The sequence below is a fragment of the Heterocephalus glaber genome, unplaced genomic scaffold (assembly GCF_053883595.1).
Source record: "Heterocephalus glaber isolate CG9 unplaced genomic scaffold, H.glaber_assembly_v1.0 deba00001428, whole genome shotgun sequence".
Taxonomy (NCBI): domain Eukaryota; kingdom Metazoa; phylum Chordata; class Mammalia; order Rodentia; family Bathyergidae; genus Heterocephalus; species Heterocephalus glaber.
This window is the reverse complement of record NW_028258293.1, coordinates 12,219,735-12,239,714: the sequence shown is the minus strand read 5'-3', so window position 1 is coordinate 12,239,714 and position 19,980 is coordinate 12,219,735. Positions and strand designations below refer to the sequence as shown.

At 39.3% G+C, this 19,980-nt stretch overlaps 2 protein-coding genes across 7 annotated transcripts in view; one reads left to right on the top strand and one right to left on the bottom strand.

The window, feature by feature from the left end:
* The window catches only part of LOC147827973 (uncharacterized), a 100,962-nt gene that overhangs the window by 54,112 nt on the left and 26,870 nt on the right, over window positions 1-19,980 (top strand). The window lies entirely within an intron of this gene.
* Uevld (UEV and lactate/malate dehyrogenase domains) overlaps window positions 1-19,980 on the bottom strand; it is a 41,258-nt gene that overhangs the window by 3,020 nt on the left and 18,258 nt on the right. For both annotated transcript variants that reach the window (XM_004851534.4, XM_021263904.2), the window contains exons 7-11: window positions 18,974-19,076; window positions 10,209-10,379; window positions 7,839-8,012; window positions 3,177-3,237; window positions 150-273 (exon numbers count right to left, since the gene is read on the bottom strand). In XM_004851534.4, coding sequence (XP_004851591.1) covers window positions 150-273; window positions 3,177-3,237; window positions 7,839-8,012; window positions 10,209-10,379; window positions 18,974-19,076 — 633 coding nt within the window. The remainder of the gene's footprint in view (window positions 1-149; window positions 274-3,176; window positions 3,238-7,838; window positions 8,013-10,208; window positions 10,380-18,973; window positions 19,077-19,980) is intronic.

Sequence of the window (19,980 nt, the reverse complement as noted above, 5' to 3'; positions counted from 1 at the left end):
GTAAAGGCCAGCTAAGCAGGCCACAGCTAAGCAGGACAAGGCTGGATTAAAGTGCCTCCTCCCCATCTTACTCCAAAAGCTGAGGACATGTGGGTTAGAGTGTAAATAGCAGTTTGGCTAGTTTTATATTAATATATGAAAAGAGTTACCGTTGCTAAAGTGGATACGGAATGCACTTTCTTCTTATTGTTTATGACACTGTCAACCAGGTCAGCTACTGACAGTCCCACAGACCAGGATCTCTGACCTTTTACCCTTAACAGTTCCACGGCTCTAGGTTACAAAAAAACATAATCTCAGAAAATGCACAAAACATACACCATTTAGTTTCACATCCTGTTTGTGTGCTTTTTCTTCTTTCTTTTCTTTCTTTCGTTTTGTTTTGAGACAGAGTTTCATTATGTACTTCAAACTTGCTTTGAACTCATTGTGTAGCCCAGGCTTTGACCTCAAGGATATCCTCCTGCCTCGGCCTCCCAAGTGCTAGGTGTATAGGCATGCTTACATAGTGTTTTAAGATATTATTTTTATGACAAAGAAAATAAGACATATAGCAATTATTAGGAAGGCTTATAATGATTATTTAAGCTTTTCTTAAAATGTCAGATATGCAGTTCACAAAGAGAAAATGCAAATGCCCTAAAAACACAAAAAAGATGCTCACTGTTATGTCTTGTGTCCAGATGTTCCCCCAAAGACTCATGCACTCACAGGTGGGGCTTTGCAACTGGATCTAGGGGGTGTGATACTGGGATTAAGGGTGTGTGGTACTAGATTAGTTCTCCGATTGGTTTTGCAGAGTTCTGGATGTGGATAATGGGACCAATCAAAAGGCCTGTAGCTGGGGATTTAGCTCAGTGGTGCCGATGCTTGCCCCACAAGTGCAAGGACCTGAGTTTGATCCCTGGTACCAAAAAAAAAAAAAAGAAGGAGGCCCGTAGCCAGGATGGGATAAAAGGGAAAGTTGCTTTGCAGCCTTCTACCTGCCATGCATGGACTGTTTCTCCTCTGCAGTGCCCCTCTCCCATAGCATCCTCCCTTGGAGTCTGCTGATTATGGACTGAAACCTCTACAAACTGAGCTGAAATAAACTTTTCCTCCTTCAACTTGTTGTGGGTATCAGGTATTATGTCTCAGCAATGAAAAAAGTAAGCAAGACATTTACCATTCCAAACATTTAACTAAATATGAATTAAAGCAATAAATATCAGTTTTGCCTATCAACATAGGCAAAGATGAAGACTGATACTATTAACTCATTTAGAGAAAGCTAACAAGCATACCCATAACTGCTGTTGAGAGTATAAAGTGATTTAACTTTTCAGGAAGATGATTGGCAATATCTGATCTAGAAATTCCTTTTTCTAGGAATCTATCCTACAGAAGTATGTTCAAGTGTGCAAAGATATATGAATAAGCATATGCAGTATCATGTAACTCCTAAAAGAAAAGGAGCTGGGCATGGCGATGCATGCTTATAATCCTAGCTCTGGGAAGTTGAGGCAGGGGATCGACAAGTAGGAGCCCAGGATCCTAAGTAAGAAAACTTAGTGACTTAGCAAGACCCTGCTGAAAAGAAAGATGAAAGGAAGAACAAAGACAGAAAGGGAGGGGAGGGGGGAGGAGGGAAGGGATTCGTGGACCGACAGAGGAAGACAGGGCGGGCTTGGGAATGTAGCTCAGCACTAAGGCTCTGGTTCAATCCACAGTACCCTTTTGTGGGAGGAGAAGGAGGTAGATTCACATGCACAATATAGAAAGATATCTAAATCTTATTAAAGAATCAAGTTGCAAGACAGTATGGGTAGCATAAATCTATTATAAAAATAACATATTTAGAAAAACACTAAAAGAACCTTTGAGGACATGTGGACACTAAGCAGTGGTTGTCTCCGGAAAATGGAGTTTCCCTAGATTTTTCCTTTCTACTTTATAAGTATCTACAGTATTTCATGCTTTATAATAAGCCTATATTATTTTTATTAAAAAAATATAAACAATCACTTAAATTTATTCCTTATAAAAACTATGGGGATGGGCCAGGGATTTAGCTCAGTGGTTTCGGTGCCTGCTGCACAAGAACAAGGACCGGAGTTTGAGCCCCGGTACCAAAAAAACCCACAAAACTATGGGGAATATGGCTCAGTGGCAGTGTGTGTGCACAGCACACTTGAGGCCCAGGGTTTTTAATCCCTAGCACCACCAGATCCATAAATAAACAAAAACCGATACATGCAAGAGTATTTAATCAGACTGGAATGAATTACATCACACACTTCTCAATAAAAAAAGAGAACCTTCTTTCCAGTTGTTATATTGTAAAAACCATACGTTAGCTGTTTAAAAAGCTAAAAGTGGGGGCCGGGGATTTAGCTCAGTGGTTCCGCTGTCTGCCTCGCAAGCTCAAGGTCCTGAGTTCGATCCCCCGTACCCCCCAAAAATTTTAAAAATAAAACAAAATAAAAAAAAATAAAAAGCTAAACGTCACCCCACTCAGACTTCAGAAGAATCTGTTATTATGTGAAGGTGAAACCACAAATGACATGAAAATGCACAGTATGGGAAATGAAACCTGTGGCACAGACCTCCGGAAGGGCTCGAAATAATGGCAACGGATCCAAGGAGCTGTGAATTTCCTTTTCCCCTGCGCATATGACACAGCTTATTCACTCACACTACACTGATTCCCAAATCCTGTATCTATGTGTGATGAACAACTCTTAATTTTTAAGTGGGTATTGACAAATTCCCTTCCACATTAGGAAAAATACTATCTTCAGAAGGTCAGAAACGGAAGGAAATCACTGTCTACAAGTAAGGAGTATGTATGTCCTGCCCTTCAGATGTCTACTGTGTTATCTGGAAAAGTCTGCAAAGCACCTCTGGATCTCTCTTCAGACAAGAAATCAGAGATGATAAAACACTGCCCCCTTATACTTTTTTTTTTTTTTTTTTTTGGTACCGCGGATTGAACTCGGGTCCTTGCACTTGTGCAGCAGGCACTGAAACCACTGAGCTAAATTCCCAGCCCACCCCCTTATACTTTTGCTGGAGTTCTCCATACTATCTGGTTTTGTTTTCCAAAGCCTGGTAAGTACATGGTATGGAAACAGCTGTTAGGTTTGCTATGAAGTACATGATTTTTAGTTGATACATGCATATTTGTACTGTGTTACCTGTTGGACAGCTGTACCCGAGAGCTGTGATTTATTACTTCTTGTCCACCCCATGTGGGCACTAAAAACGAAATGAAGAATTAATTATAGTTTGTCAGTGGTTCTTTTAGGATTAAGATGCAATAAATGATCTTTTGCACTGAAGGGTACCTGTATTAGTCTTTTTATGGGCGTTTTCCCCCTTTAGCAACAGTTATTTTTCCACCAATGGTGTGATAGTGTAGCGTTTGCTACACTTCTTGCCAGCTGGCTCTCTGACTGGCACAGAATGCCCAGCAAAAGGCAGATGATGAAGCTGAGGGGACGCAGAAGCTAGATCCTAAGTGTCCTGTGCGCCATGGAATTCCTCCCAGGCTGCAGCTATTGTCTGTCTCTGACAACTTGAAAAGAATGATTTTACTTGTACAACTTCTAGTTTTACAACTGTCTCTAAATCCTAATGCTGTTTTCTTTCAAAGCATAGTTTTACATGTCCTTTTGCCAATTTTGTTGGCAAATTTCTATCACCATCTTGTCAATCCTGTAATAATACTGCTGAGTGTTTAGTCTGTGCCAGACACTGTATTAATGGCTTGAAATAAAATTATCTAATTAAGTGACAGCAAGAAAGAGCACAGCTTTAGTCAGGCCAGGGCCCAGTTCTCGGTGCTGCTCTTCCTGGATATGTGACCTTTGGCACATTACATAGCCTCACTGAACCTTCAGTGTCCTCGCCTATAAATCTGGAAAGATACCTCCTCCTTTACAAAGAATTTTAAAAATTTAAATGAGATGTGGAAGACCTGCATGTGAAATCTTTAATATACATAGCTGGCACTTATTAAAAATAATTATAATAATTATTAATTATCTCAAGTGATTGCTATGATGGTATCACTTACGCAAAAATATCCTACACACAAAGTCAGCAGAGGGAGCCTCGACTCCACTTCTCGCTTAGTGAACCTATCTATGGATGGAACAGTCTAAAGCGTGAGCAGAAGACAGGATAAAAAGTGATCTGAGGCTGGGTGTGGTGGCGCATGCTGTAGCCCCAGCACTCGAGAGGCTGAGGCAGGAGGATTGCTGCAAGTTCGAGGCCAGCCTGGGCTACACAGTGAGTTCGAGGCCAGCCTGAATTACATAGCAAGACCCAGTCTCAATTAAAAAAAAGCAAAATAAAAGTGATCTGAGGACTGGCGGTATGGCTCAGCAGTGAGGTCCTCGCCCAGCATGCAGAAGACCCTGGGATCCTGTGTGGCCCTGGGTTTGATCCCCAGCACTGCAAAGTCCAGGGGAAGAGGTGATCTCAGGTACTACTAGATGACAAGCAGGAAGACAGACTGGAGAGAGGTACAGCTGGCTTCAGTGGTACTGATAATGTTGACTGAGTGGAGATTCTTGAGTGTGTATTCTATTATGATTTTTTGTTTTTGTTTTTATTTATTTTTTTTTTAGGCAGGACCATACTATGTAGTCCAGGCTGGCCTTGAACTCGAGGTGATCCTCCTGCCTCAGCCTATGAAGTGCTGGGATTACAAGTACACACCACTACTCCTGGCTATTATGTTTTAAAACTTACATACACATTATGTCAAATATTACAGAATACTGTATTTAAGTAATCTCAATTTATGTGGGCCTGCATCCTCTATTTCTAGATCCTATCTGAGCTCCCAAGACAGAATTGCCATAGAAATGGCAATTGATTTTAGCTCAGTGGAATGAATAAATCACTGTAGAGTGATGTGATAGGAAAACCTTCAGGGGTGTGTGTGGGCCTTGACTTAGACTTTGAAGGATGAGACTGGATATATGAGGAAAGACGGGGTAGGGAAGGGAGGTAAAGGCAGTGGGTGGGAAGTCTCATGGCTGAAGCGAAGCTGTGAGGTGGTCCTAGGAGTCCCTGGACCTGGATTCTAGGCCTAAACGCTATAGGCTCTTAGGCAGATTCCTCTTATCATCCCTGCAGCCACTGCTCACTCCCTAAAACAAAAGGAAACCGCTGATCTCTTGGGTTCCTCTCCATTTTACAATCCCATGGCTGCCTCTGTAACTATAATTGCGAAGGAGGATTAGAGCTACATTTAGGCTCCCTGACTGCAGAGCAAAGGAATTTAATGGTTTGCTTAGAGGAAGGCCCTGAAAGTGTCTGCAAAGAGGAATGTTTTAGGAAGACTGAATTAAAATGTGAGCGCATACAATGAGCACTGTAAGTTTTAGCTAGTATCATTAGTTTCACCTTCCAGGGTAGACAGGAAGAGAAGCAGACTCATTGGGAGATTTACAAAATCACCAAGCAAGCAAGAGACCATCGGGCCAGAGCTTGAGTGGTAGCAGTGAGTAAAACTCAGGGTCTTTGGTTTGTTTGAATCCCCAGACATTAATTACTCTAATATATTGACTCCAACTTCTTGTTTGCTACCCTTTTCTAGGACCTAATGATTAGTGTTTAGTGTCACGGAACAATGGATCCTGAAAAGTATTTCCATTCAATCACAGTCATGTTTAAAAGGGTTTATTTTGTAGCCTGACTCATGTTAGCACTGAACTTTCTAAGTAGATAATGCAGATTTATACATGTTTAAAATAGTTATATTTTTGATGTTCTTAAAATTATGTAAGTACTTCCTATCCATTTAACAAAATTAGAAAATGTAGAAAAGCAGATTTTAAAAAGTTATATCTAATAGGACTGGGGATTTAGTGCAGTGGTTCTGGCACCTGCCTTGCAAGCTCAAGGTCCCAAGTTCGATCCCTGGTACAAGAAAAAAAAAAAAGTTATATCTAATCTAGATATCACCACTGTTAATATTTTTAATGGGATTAAAGTAGATATACAAAGCATACATAGTATATATTCCAAGAAAATGGTTTTTGAGAAGGTGATTTGCATTGCGGCATTATGGTTCGATAGTTATTTAATTTTTTTTTTTAAAGAGCTGTTTAAGGCTGGGGATTTAGCTCAATGGTTCCGCCACCTGCCTCGCAAGCGCAAGGTCCTGAGTTCGATCCCCAGTACCAAAAGAAAAAAAAAAAAGCACTAAAAGAACTATTTAATTTTTTAACATGCATGGTCCTTCTCCAGTTCTCAATTACCTCCTTGTAGGCAGAGAGGTGATTTCCTACATAATGCTCTAACCAGGGCACCTCCATGCCAAATAAAGTAATAGTAATAACTTCAAATGATGAAGTAATTAATTTCCCCCTTTCAAATTATCCTTTCAACATTTCATTCTCATGGTTCTTCGATGCCTGAGAATCACCTTCCAATTCTTTGATCAGGTATTCAAAGATCAACAAAATGTGATTTTAACCAGGCTTATCTGGTTGAAACCCTGTGCAACTAGTCCAGATTTTAAAAAATATATATGAACCTGGCCTACTTAACCATTTGTGTCTTTTTTTTTTTTCCTTTGGTACTGGGGATCGAACTTGGGACCTCATGCTTACGAGGCAGGCGGCGGAACCACTGAGCTAAATCCCCAGCTAACCATGTGTCTTTGCCTGTTTCTGATTTCCCTTTTTTTTTTTTTTTGGTACCAGGGATCAAACTCAGGACCTTGCGCTTTCAAGGCAGGCAGAGGAACCACTGAGCTAAATCCCTGGCCCATGTTTGAGTTTTGGTTTTTTTCGGTACCAGGGATTGAACTTGGGACCTTGTGCTTGTGAGGCAGGCGCCAGAACCACTGAGCTAGATCCCCAGCTGATTTCCCATTCTTGAAGTGTCTTTCCCACTCTTTGCTAGCTATTCAAATCCTATTCAATCTTCAGAAGTCCAACTCAATGATGGCTTTTAGATTTTTTTCCTAGTGACTTCAACCCATGTCAAATGCTCTTAAGTCAGTAATATTCATACTGGCAGTTAACAAGTAGTATCCTATACCTTATTGTTAACTAAAATATATGATAAATATTGTTCTTATTTGTTTAAAGTACGATGAGGGCAGAGCCTGCGTTCTATGCCTCTTTCCTATCACACTAGCATCTAGTACAGTCCTGAGTAGACAGCAGATAAACTCATCTACTTGTTTAAATGAATAAAAATGGACAACATGAGAGGAAATAGCACTTTTATCACCTGACCAACCTGGCTTTGTAACATGAAACAATAAAGAAGGAAAGAAAGAGATTTTCAAGTCAATTAGGGAAAGTTTTCTTTTGGGATAGGAAAAGGGGCTTTTCCATCTATGGAACTGAAACTGAATGCTTTTTGTGGTAGAGAGAAAGCAAAGCCTGGTTAAAAAGGCTGTAAGAATAAACAATGTGAAAATTCAGTTTGAAAAAGTAAGAACCTTGTATCTAGAGAAAAGGTCTGAACTTAGTAAAGGTAAGCAAAGTTGAAGGGTAGATGAGTGATGGGAAAAGTTCTGTAAAAGCTCTAGGTAGATTTAAATATTTCTTTCTGGTAAATTAAACTTGTAAATCGATCTTGCACTCTAATTAATTAAAAAATATAAAATTTGACTAAGGGGTCTCGCCTAACCTTAAGCTTGAGGAAAAGTAACATAATGAGACTAATACATGTGAAGGCTCTATGTATGTACAGTACAGGGCCTGTTATACGGAAAGCATCAAATGCGACACAAAAGTCAACTAAGCTCACATTTCTAAATCCCCAGATGTCTAATTCCATGACCACTGGTGATTTATCAGCATAACTAATCAAAATGTACTTCTTACCTTTGTCTTCTCCTTGCTCACCAATAACCCATACTTCTTTGCCGGAAGTCTGTGCCTTCAAAATGTTTGTGATAATATATTGTAATCTCTGTGAGTCCAGATTACATCCAATTCCAATCACTTGATTTGCAGGAAATGTACTCAGTTTCCATGTCACATAAGTCATGATTTCCACTAAATGTTGCATAAAAGGTAAAAATGAAAAGATTTTAAAAATATACTTCTAGCCTATCTCACAAATAAAATATTTATTATTTTAATAAGTAAAGTATATTAGAGCTTTTGTACACTCGCCGTGGTCCCTAAATGTACTGAGGCATCTTTTTAACATCTATTAAATACACTAATCAGGGTTCAAGAAATTTTACACAATTTTGTTGTTTATAAATATAAATTGTTAGAGTGGAAAACAGGTAATTTTCTAGACTAGGAAGGTAAAAACTGGGTACAGAAAGCTAGAAAATAATAATTACATTTCACTGATGAATTCTAGTTTGTAATTATGTTAAGCTTAGTTTCTGCTTTTTGTTTTTGGGGGTTCTTTTTTTTTCTTTTTTTTGATACTGGGGATTGAACTCAGGACCTTGTGCTTGTGAGGCAGGCGGGACAAATCCCCAGCCCTTTTTTTTTGGTACTGGGGATCGAACTCGGGTCCCTGTGCTTGCAAGGCAGGCAGTGGAATCACTGAGCTAAATCCCTGGTCCCCTGGCCCTGTTTTTAAATTAAAATATTCTTGCAAGCACAAGGTCCCAAGTTCAATCCCTGGTACCAAAAAAAGAAAAAAAAAAAAAAGCCCCAAGCCCCAACCAATTAAATTAAAATATTGTCAGGAATGAAGGCACACTTCTGCAAGCCCAGCTACTTGAGAAGTGATCCAGGAGGATCCCAAGTTAGAGGCCAGCCTGGGCAACTTAGTGAGACCCTATCTGAAAATAAAAAATAAAAAGGGCTGGGGATGGAGCTCAGTGGCAGATAGGCCCTGGGTTTGATCTCCAGTGCAGCAAAAATAAATAAAAATATTGATTCATATACCACCACTATGAAGTATAGTCTTTTGAACAAAAATTTTCTTTCATGCCAAAAAGGTGTCAGGGTTAAAGAGACCAAAGTCCCTCAACTGATTACTATGGAAAACAAATGCAATGCATATCCTAACCTTCTATTGGGAAGTTTTTAAAAATCTGTCCACCTATTTGAGTCCAATACCATCTAACCTTTTAAAAACATTCCTTTTTGACTGAAATGCATAATGGATGTTGGGAAATGGGAAGAAAGTGCTCAAATGGGAAGGGGAACAAGGGAGGAGGGAGGGAGAAAGAAAGAAAGGGACAGGAAAAAAGTGAAAATAGAAGGAAAATGGAAACAAAGCTTTTATACATAGGGAGGGGAGAGGGCTTGAGGGGGGAATGGGCTAAAATAAAATTTATTTTATTTTATTTTTTTGCACTTTATTAAATTCTTTTATTGGTACATCGTAGGTATACAACACAATTACATTTCTCCTTGGGAATTGTCCCTTTACATGATGCATCTTGGTTCTTATTTTTTCCCCATTCCTAGCCCTCCCTTCATGCCCTCCACCCTTCCCTATTTACAAAGACTTTATTTCCATTTTTTCCATTTCTCATCATTTTTCCTTTCCCTTCTTTCCTTTCCCCTGCCCCTCCCACTACCCCTACCCCTTTGGACCTTTTCTTCCTATTTTACATTATCGATTATTCATTCTAATCATTGGTACATTTTAGGTATACAATATAATGACATTCATCATTGGAAATTTGCACCTTTACATAGTCTCTCTTGGTTCTTATTTTTCACCCTTGCCCAGCCCTCCCTTCAACCCCTCCAGTCCTCCCTATTTACAAAGATTTTGTTCCTATTTTTCCATTTTCTCATATTAATCCCATTCCCTTCTATCCTTTCCCCTAAAATAAAATTTAATTAAAAAATAATAAAATAAAAAAGTAAAACACTTTCAAAAAAGTTTACAAAATACAAAATGCTAGAAATGTGAGCTGCCCTGTCCACTAACATTTTATAATATTTCAGAGCTGTTAAAATATCTTTCATATAAATGACTAAATTCTTCTTTTGGGGGTTTAACTATTTTCTCACTGCAAAAGGTATCGCTAACAACTAGAACATAATACCACATTTCAAAGAAATTGTAAGTTGTACTCTTTCAGCTGATAACAGTCATACTAAGTAATTGGCTGACAGGATATGTAAATACTACTTTACTCAGAATGAGAGCAGTTTTACTGAATAGTCTATCTACTGCCTCTACTCTAAAGTTTTAAGGCTTTTATCCGGAATGGCCATTCTACTACACACTGCAACATCAAATTAATTTAAAATAAAGACATTTACCTGGCTGAGACGCAACGATCAGGACGCCATGTTGACTGTAATGTGCAAGAGCAGGGACGAGGGTTCGAAACATATCCACGTTGCTCTGCACCACATCAAGGTAGGACTCAGCATTACCGAGAGAGTTGACTGTGAAGATCACCACCTTGGAATGAGCAGAGGCAGACAAATCTAATGAATGAAAAGAAACAGTCAGCTTAAAATACAGACTTTAATCCAGTTCTCGTTCATGATAAAAAGGTTTTTCTTTTCAACAAGTGGAGAGCTGCTGGGCATACTTGCCCCTGGATTAATCCTATCTCTGCAAGAGTATATAAATAAAATGGTAAGGGTTAGAGCAAGAGTACTGTACATGCAAAGAGGGAGCAGGAGCAGTGGATAGCGATAAACATAAAACAAATTATAGGATGCAAAACACAAGGACTGAGTTTTCTATATAATTCCCAAAATTTTAAAGGAAAATAAATAATATGCCATCAGCTATCACAATCAGTTTCATCACTGGCTTCTAAACCATGAGCTTAGGGCTCTGTGAAAGTGGCTCAGAAGCAACCTGGGAGGATCAGGATAAACGAGGAATGAGGGTAGGAGGCATAGCCCAGGCCACTTACCTGGGCCTCTCTGAGCAGATTACTGCTGCTTTTATTTGTTTTATTTATTAAGGATTCTACTCCACAGAGGACAAAAACAGGCTGGAGATTTAGCTCAGTGGTGCCACACCTACCTCGCAAGCGCAAGGTCCTGACTTCAATCCCCCATACTGGGGGGGGGGGTATCTTTCTTTCTATCTATCTATCTATCTATCTATCTATCTATCTATCTATCTATATCTTGGCCTGTTTTACCTGACCCTGTCTAATTCTGAAGCCTAGCTGTCCTTGGGTAAAACTTCTTTCAGTGGGTCCTACAGATGAGCAACTGTTCTAGCTTAGGAAATGCTGAGCTTTGGTGTCCTCTCTTCCAAACCTCAGGCACAAGTAGGCTATTGTACAACTGTATTATTCTCTGCCCCACTGTTTATATATATATTTTTTGGAGATATCCACCTTTACGTACTCTCTTGGTTCTTATTTTCCACTGTATATTTTTAGTATATGTGCTGCTGAAGCGAGCACTCCACTGTATATTTTTATAGTAAGCATATGCCCAAACAACAGTCAGATGTTATCAGCAAAAGAAAAAACAAAAATAATAAAGTAACAACAATGGCACCAGTCTAGTCATCATTCTTAAGTCCCAGGGGGACAGTAAGTAGATTCCAATGCTTTTATTCTTTTTTTTTTTTTTTCAGTACTGGGGATAAAACCCAGGGCCTTCAGGCTGAGCTATATCTTCAGTCCTTTTTTTATTTTTTATTTTGAGGTGAAGTCTCCCTAAGTCACTCAGGTTGGTCTTGAATTTGTGATTCTTCTGCCTCAGCCTCCCAGAGTCCTGGGATAAACAAGCATACACTCTAACATTTTTATTCTTAATTAAGGTTCGAGGGATAATAGCCTTTCTAAACCAACTTCAGGAGGAAACATCTGTACAACATGTCCATTGTGAAAGGTATCATCCAACTTTAGCTCATATTCTGTCATAGTTGTGGTCATGGCAGATCGGAAAACTAAGTCCTTGATTTTTTTTTTTTTTTTGGGGTACCGGGGATCAAACTCAGGACCTTGCACTTTCAAGGCAGGCGAGATGCCACTGAGCTAAATCTCTGGCCCTAAGTCCTTGATTTTAATTATAGTTCTTTATGAGCCCTCTTTAGTAATCCCTGTGTTTCAGGGTTCAGAGTGGAAACCTGGTGACACGTCAAAACTTCAAGAACTGGACGGGGTATAGTTAACATTTCCATGCCCTTAACTGGTACCAGGCACTGTCCTAAGAGCATAGTTACTTATTTAATCTAACCCAAACACAGGCTGGGCATAGGACCCTCATTTTGTAGACGGAAATCTGAGATGTGGAAGTGACTTGCTCAAGGTCACATAGCTGGTAAGAAGAAAAGACAAACTCCAAACCCAGGCATTCTGGCTCCAGATGCTGTTAAACATTGCTATATTTAGAAACCTAAGTCCTACACCTCATAAAGATGAGGAAACTGGTACCTGGAGAGGGCAGGTGGCTTGTTCACATTATTAAAACTAAGGGAACAGTCCGATTTACAACTGTACAGTTTGGCCCCAAGCTTTGTTGCTAGAATTTTTTCTTTTCTTCAACTTCCCCTATGAATGACAGAATTGCCTTTAAGCTCATTGTTAACTCAGTAAACAGTGTAACTCAGTAAACAGAATGGGGGGGGGGGTTAATAGGAGAGCAAAAGTATATGGAAGGCTACCTGGTCTGTAAGATTTTCCCATCAAGCTCCAAGCCTTATAATCTCTTCTTTTGAGTTTAGAAGCCAGTATTTTAAAATTTTATTTATTTATTTTTTGGTACCGGGAATCAAACTCAGGTCCTTGTGCTTTTGAGGCAGGCAGCAGAACCACTGAGCTAAATCCCTGACCTGGAAGCCAGTATTTTTTAATAATCTCTTACATAAATCTTTGGCTCAAGCTGAACTGGTCTATATTCATTCCCCAAAATATTTCTCTCATTTTTCTGATGTTGCCTTTTGCTCAAATTCCATTTCTCATTGTACCTGCCAGATGTTTGATAAACACCTGTGTAACTACATCCAACATATCATGAACTCTGTGACACCAGGGCTCACCTGTGTCTTATCTTTTCATCAGATCTGGTCCCCTGGCAATGGGTACGTACACTTTCCCCACCTCTCTGCTAGGCCTGATCGCCCTAGTCATGGCAGATCCAGCATGTATCTCGGTCTTGCTCAGCCTAAAGTAACTCTCTCTCCACTCAACTCCAGTGGTCTTCACTGCCTGGGCAGTTCTCTTGGTGTTACAGCTTGCATCTAGATGTCTTCCCAAACATTCATGCGCTCACAGGTGGGGCCTTTGGGGAGTGGGGGGATCTAGAGTGCTGGGATTAAGGATGTGATGCTAGGATTGATTCAGAGTGTGATACTACGATTAAGGTTGCTCCACAGGATGGAGTGCTATCCACTCTAAGGATGGGTAGCCTGGATAGGATATAAGGGACAGAAAGAGGGCTGTTGCTTGTTGTTGCTTATTACTTGCTGTTTTGCTACGCTCTGCCTGCCATGGACTGTTTCTCCTCTGGGAGGCCCCTCTGCCAAGCCACCCTGCCTTGGAGCCAGCCAACTATGGACTGAAACCTCTACAAACTGTGAGCCAAATAAACCTTTCCTCCTTTAACTTTTGAGTGTCAGGTATTTTGTCTCAGCAACGAGAAAAGTAACTAAGACAATTGGTTATTAACGATATAGTGGCTCTTTACTCTCTTGTTATGAACTGCTGTTTACACCTAGCCGGTGCTTCTTTTCATCTAAACCTAAGCAGCTGCTGCCCATGTACAGCCTTCCATGTCTAGCAACCCCCACACCAGTTCTTACAGGACAGGCTGGGTACTTACGGATTACGGGGGACATTTAATAACACAGATTATCTCACATTCTGAAGATTTCATTTAATTAGGAAAGGAGAAATAGCTTTCAAGAATGCAACTTCCTGATGAGTCTGATGCACACCAAGTTTTGGTAAACTGCCCCACAGGCAACTAAGTTCTTTGCACTTGGAAGGCACTCAGTTTTTATCTGACTCTTTCCTTTATGTTGGTGATTTAATAAGGGCAGTAAGATCATACAGTTAAGAGAATCAGAAAGAACAATAACTGTGATGATGTAAACTTATGGTATAAATTACAAGGTTAAGGACAACAATAACATTTCATTTGACAATTCAATAAACTGAAAGAGTCACAGCGAATTGTGACTAAGAACGCAGACATGAACAAGATATTGTCTCATATATATATATGTATATATATGTGTGTGTGTGTGTATATATATATATATATATTTTTTTTTTTTTTTTTTTTTTAACGAGGTTTAGAACTGAGGGCTTCAGAATGAGATTACCTGGTTCAATTCCAAACTTCACCACTTACTTACTGCATAGTTTCCTCCTGCAGTGTATGTATTGCCAGGACACAAGCCTCTCACTTCTTTCCCATCTCTAAACAAACTCAGAAAAAAAACTACTGTTCTTGCTGAGCCACTGGCTCTCAAGTTCTAGGCCCTGGACCAATGGGTAGGGTAGTCACACCTGCACCAAGGGATTCTCAAATCCAACATCAAGTGTGGCAATAGACCCAACAAATAGTATTGCATGCTCTGCTCTATTGCTGTTCTCAAATTACAAGGATGATGTTGTGAAATACAATTTCACTTTAAAAAATTACTGATATATTTTATTTAAGCCATGAAAAACCAGGCATCTCTGTATTCAATAATCACGTCTAAATAGTGTGAAGACTTGAAGTATTCTAGTTCGTATAAGTCTAAATATACTAAAAATAGTACAAATATTTTCATTGCTCTGGTATGTTGCACAGTCATCCATGTGATGAAATATTATGAAGGTATTCAAAGAAACAGATAAAGCTACTTATATCTCTATATGCTGTTCACAAAGATTTTTACCAGGCACTTGACTATAATCCTAATACTCAGAAGTCTGAGGGAGGAAGATTGTGAGGGGAAGATCATGAGTTTGAGGCCAGCCTAAGCTACATAGTTAGAATCTAGCCTGTGCTACATTAAAAAAAACAAAAAGTGTAACATTTATTTCTTCATTAAACAGAATGCCAGATCTAGCAGTTCCACTTTTCAGTATATTTGCCAAAAAAATGGACACAGGTGTTTTTTAAAAAGTATACCTGAATGTTCACAGTGGTACTATTCACAGCAGCATAGTGAAAAGGTACAACTCACCTGGTACCCCCCCCCCAAAAGGTACAATTCAAATGTACATCCACTGATCTATGGGTAAGTCAAATACACTATCTCCTTAACATGGAGCAGTATTCAGCCATAAAATGGAATGATGTACTGACACATGCTGCATTATAGGTGAACCCTGGAAATACTATGTTATATGAAAGATGCCACACACACAAAAGACCACATATTGTATAATTGCATTTACAGTAGGTCCCCCATATCTGTGGGTCCCACATTTATGGATTTAACCAACTGCAGATAAAAAATATTTGGGGGAAAAAATCCCCAGCACTGCCAAAAGAAAAAAATATACTGAACACATATAGACTTTCCCCCTTTGTCATTATTCTCTAAACAACACAGTATAACAATGATTTACATAGCATTTACATTGTAAGACGTACTATATGTAATCTAGAGATGAATTAAAGTATAAAGAGGATGTAAGTAGGTTAGATGCAAATACTACATCATTTTTAATGTAAGGGACTTGAACATCTGCAGATTTTGGTATCTATGGAGGTCCTAGAACCAATTCCTCATGGATACTGAGAAACAACTGTACATAAAATACTCAAAAGGGCTGGGGATTTAGCTCAGTGGTTCTGCCGCCTGTCTCGCAAGTGCAAGGACTCAAGTTCGTTTCCCAGTACCAAAAAAAAAATTCAGAAGAGGCAAACCCACAGGGACAGAAAGCACATTAACAACTGAGAGAGGGGAAAACAGGGAGCATTTGCTTAATATGTCTATAGTTTCTTTGGGGGTGATGAAAATGTTCTAGCAAGTAGATGATGATGATTACTCAACACGCATTATGGATTAGTACTAAAAAATATTAAAGGTAATTTTATGTTATTGTGTACATTGTGTTTCTTGTGTATAACACAATAAGGAAAGGGATTTAAATAAATAAGTACAGTATGTGAGTATGTGCAAAAAAATAAGCTAAGGGCCAGGGATTTAGCTCAGTGGTTCTGCCACCTGCCTGGCAAGCACAAGGACCCCAGTTCGATTCCCAGTACCAAAAAAAAAAAAAAGCACAGCCAGATCTCTCATTCTGACTCCCAAAGCAACTATTCTGAATGACTTATTAGTATTTTTCCAGATTCAGTTCATGCATACACAAGCACGACTATATACGCATATAAATGTACATGAATTTGCATGATCATATGTCAATCTCTCCCCAAAATATTATAGTAGCTCTTTTAAAAATCTAAATGGAGGGGTCTGGGGGTTTAGCTCAGTGGTTTCACTGCCTAGTGCGCAAGCACAAGGACCTGAGTTCAATCCCCGGTACCTAAAAAAAAAAAAAAAAAAAAAAAATCTAAATGGAGGGCTGGGGATTTATCACAGTGGTTCTGCCACCTGCCTCACAAGCACAAGGACCCAAGTTCAATCCCTGGTACCAAAAAACCCCCCCCAAAACCCCCAAAAAACTAAATGCAGAAAAACACAACTCTAGAATGACCCATCAGTTGCAGTCTTGTGCTTGCAAGGCAGGTGCCGGAACCACTGGACCAGTTGCAATCATTTATGAATGTTATGATGGGGTATTACTAAAACTTCCAAATGAGCTTTAATTCCCCAAATTATCAACTTACTTCCTGATATCATATACATATAAGATGTTGCCATTACATTTAAAATTACTCTATGTAACAGTAATGAAATGAGGCACCATCAGAAGCATACAACCAAAATCAACACTGACAACAGGAAATTTGCCACAAGATGATGTACACTCATTCAACTTTCAGGAGCTAATTCTTGTCCCTACTTGGTGGCTTGCAGCATGCACGGTGCATCTATTCCAAGGATTCTGTTCCTTCACATATCTGAAGCAACAGTCACTGATGCTTAATGAGACACATAGGAAGAAACAACTTCCTCAGGTTGGAAACAGATCACAGCCTCCAGGGTCCATGTACTAAAGTCTCTTAAAGCAATTTGGAAGATATACGAGGTCCCTTAAGAACTTCCATATGTGGAAATGACAGGCACAAGAGAATATCCAACTCCCAAAGGGAGCCTCTGCATGAACCCTACAAAAGGATCATCAAAGCAACTATAGTACTCTTTCCAGAAACTAAAAATAACCCAGTGCCTCCTATAGGAATTAGGACTGTAACACCTAATTTTATATCTGACAGGTATAATTTCAACTTTTCTGACCACTATAGGTACATTCCAGCTTGTGAGACTGTATTATTTGGAAAACATGGTCAAGGAATCTTGGGAGTCCAAGGAAAGGCAAACCCAAATAAATGACTGTAGCACATACAATCTGACCTTACCTATAAACCAGTGTAGTGGTGGTGAACCTATGGCATGTGTGTTGTTTTTTTTAAAGACAAAAGATGTTAATGTGTGAGTTGTTTTTTTCTAAACTGAAACCTCAGTGTTCAGGTTTAATTGCAGTGTTGGCACTTTGTGATAAATAATGGGTTTGGGGTTGCATATTGGGCACTCATCTCTAAAAGGTTTCCCACCCCTGGATGAATGGAAAGGTTTTAAGAAGTACGTTTTGAAAAAAAGAAAAAAAGAAGTATGTTTTTTTCAACAGCCTCTTGAATCTTTTTTTTTCTGGACAATAATTGGTGTGTATGTATTTTGGTTCTTATTTTTTCCCCCTTCCCCCGCCCTCCCTTCAACCCCTCCATCCCTCCCTATTTACAAAGACTTTTGTTTCCAATTTTTCATTTTCTCATATTAATTCCATGATTTTTTTTTTTTTGGTACCGGAGATTGAACTCGGGTCCTTGTGCTTGCGCAACAGGCAGTGAAACCACTGAGGTAAATCCCCGGCCCTGAATTTTTTTTTTTGATCATGCATTTCTGGCAGTAAAGTATTTTGAAGACTATATCCCAAAATATGGTAATTGACTTATTAAAATGTGTCTGTACCAAGATATCATGGATACAACATAGGTGCAACTTTTTAAAATTAAAAAGATGACAGAGGGCCAGGGATTTAGCTCAGTGGTTCCTCCACCTGCCTCGCAAGCACAAGGTCCCGAGTCCATTTTCTGGTACCAAAAAAAAAAAAAAAATGAGAGAGAAGCCAGGCATATTCTTGGAACTCGAGAATTCGAGGCAGCAGGATTGCTTGAGCCCAGGGGTTAGAGGCCAGCCTGGGCAAAACAGCCCAACCTCATTTCACCAAAAAAAAAAAAAAAAAAAAAAAAAAAAGGATGAGCTAGGGAAAAAAAATCCCATTGGGCTGGCAAATAACTTTTTTAACATTTAAAATATCTATTTGTTGATATAGTAACCTTGTTTTTATTAAAATTTATTTTGAATATGTTGTGTTTAACACTTCTATATACCATGAGGTAGGTATTATTATTCCCATTTTAAAAATGAGATAACTGAACTTGGAGAGATTATTTAATTTGACAAACGCCAGAGATACAATGTGGCAGAGCTAGGATCCAAACTCCCATCTGTCTAACTCCAAAACCAGTTTTCTTTTTTTGATACCGGGGATCGAACTCAGGACCTTGCGCTTGCAAGGCAGGAGCTGGAACTACTGAGCAAAATCCCTGGCCCCAAAACCAATTTTCTTAAATACACTGAGAAAAGAGGCAATCAGAGAAAACAAATTTATCTGAAAACTTAAGTCAGAGACAAAGAATAAATCCTTCTGACCATCTGAATGAATCTGAATGTTCTGTTCATTTGACTCTTCCTAACATAATTAGTTACAATCTCTGTATGACTTTGGGTAAATCACTTAAATCATTTGAATCACTGTTTCCTAATGTTTCCTAAAATGAAGGACTTGAATCAGGTGATTTTCAAGACACTTTTCAGCATTAAAATTATAGGACTCAGTCCCTAGCACAGCCAAAAAAAAAAAAATCTAGGACTCAAATACAAGTAAAGCAAACATGTTTAAGTAGAATAACCAAACCTTTGCTGATCTCCACATTAGGCAGGCTGAAGATATCAAGGTCCATTGTGCCTCCTTTAGTCCCTTCTGAGAAGTCCAGAAGGACCAGCTTATCTGCAATGCCCTGTACAGTACAATAAGAACATGAACAGCATTACACTCAATTTAAATTCATTAAGGGCTGAGGGCTAGCCAGGCACAGTAGCACCAGCTTGTAATTCCAACTATTAGGGAGGCTGAGGTCACAAGCAAAATGCAGGTTTGAGTCTAGCCTAGGCAAACTTAGTGAGACCCTGTCCTGGAGGAAAAAAAAATGGCTGGGAATAAAACCCACTCCCTGGGTTCAATCCCCAGTACTGAGGGGCAAGGGGAGAAGTAAGAGCTAACAGAGTCCTTGTGCACTTCCATAAGAAGGAAAAGTAACGCCATAGCAATAAAGGTGATGTGCAAGCAAGAAATTCTGAACTCAAATAATGTGATCATTTCAGTTTGACTACAAAAACCAGACCCTACCTAACAGGGCTTAACTCAGAAGCCAAAGGTGGCTGGTTTCTTTGATGGGATGTGTAATAAGGAAGTTTGCTACTGCTCCTGAGTTTATGTTTTCATTCTGATGTCATACTTTCCATTCTGAAACAGTTTAGAATGGTTGTGGGGTATGTTTTAGCATCTCATTCCTAGCATGAACATCAAAACTAATGCCAGGTTTCTCTTTTTATTTTATTTTATTTTATTTTATTTTTATGGTACTGGGGATTGAACTCAGGACCTTGCACTTTCAAGGCAGGTGGTGGAACCACTGAGCTAAATCCCTGACCCAAGGTTTCTCTTTTTAAAAGGGGGTGGAGTAATAGCCATAAATCTAGAGTCAAATTCTATTGTCATGTGGTACACTCTCTGGAGTTCATGGAAAATACTCCACCTGCCTACAAATAGCTCCCTGAGTAGCACGGTGGACTGACTGTAACAGTACGAAGCTCCTAGAGTTTGTAGGGCTTCTCTAAAGCAGTGGAACACCTAAGCATGCC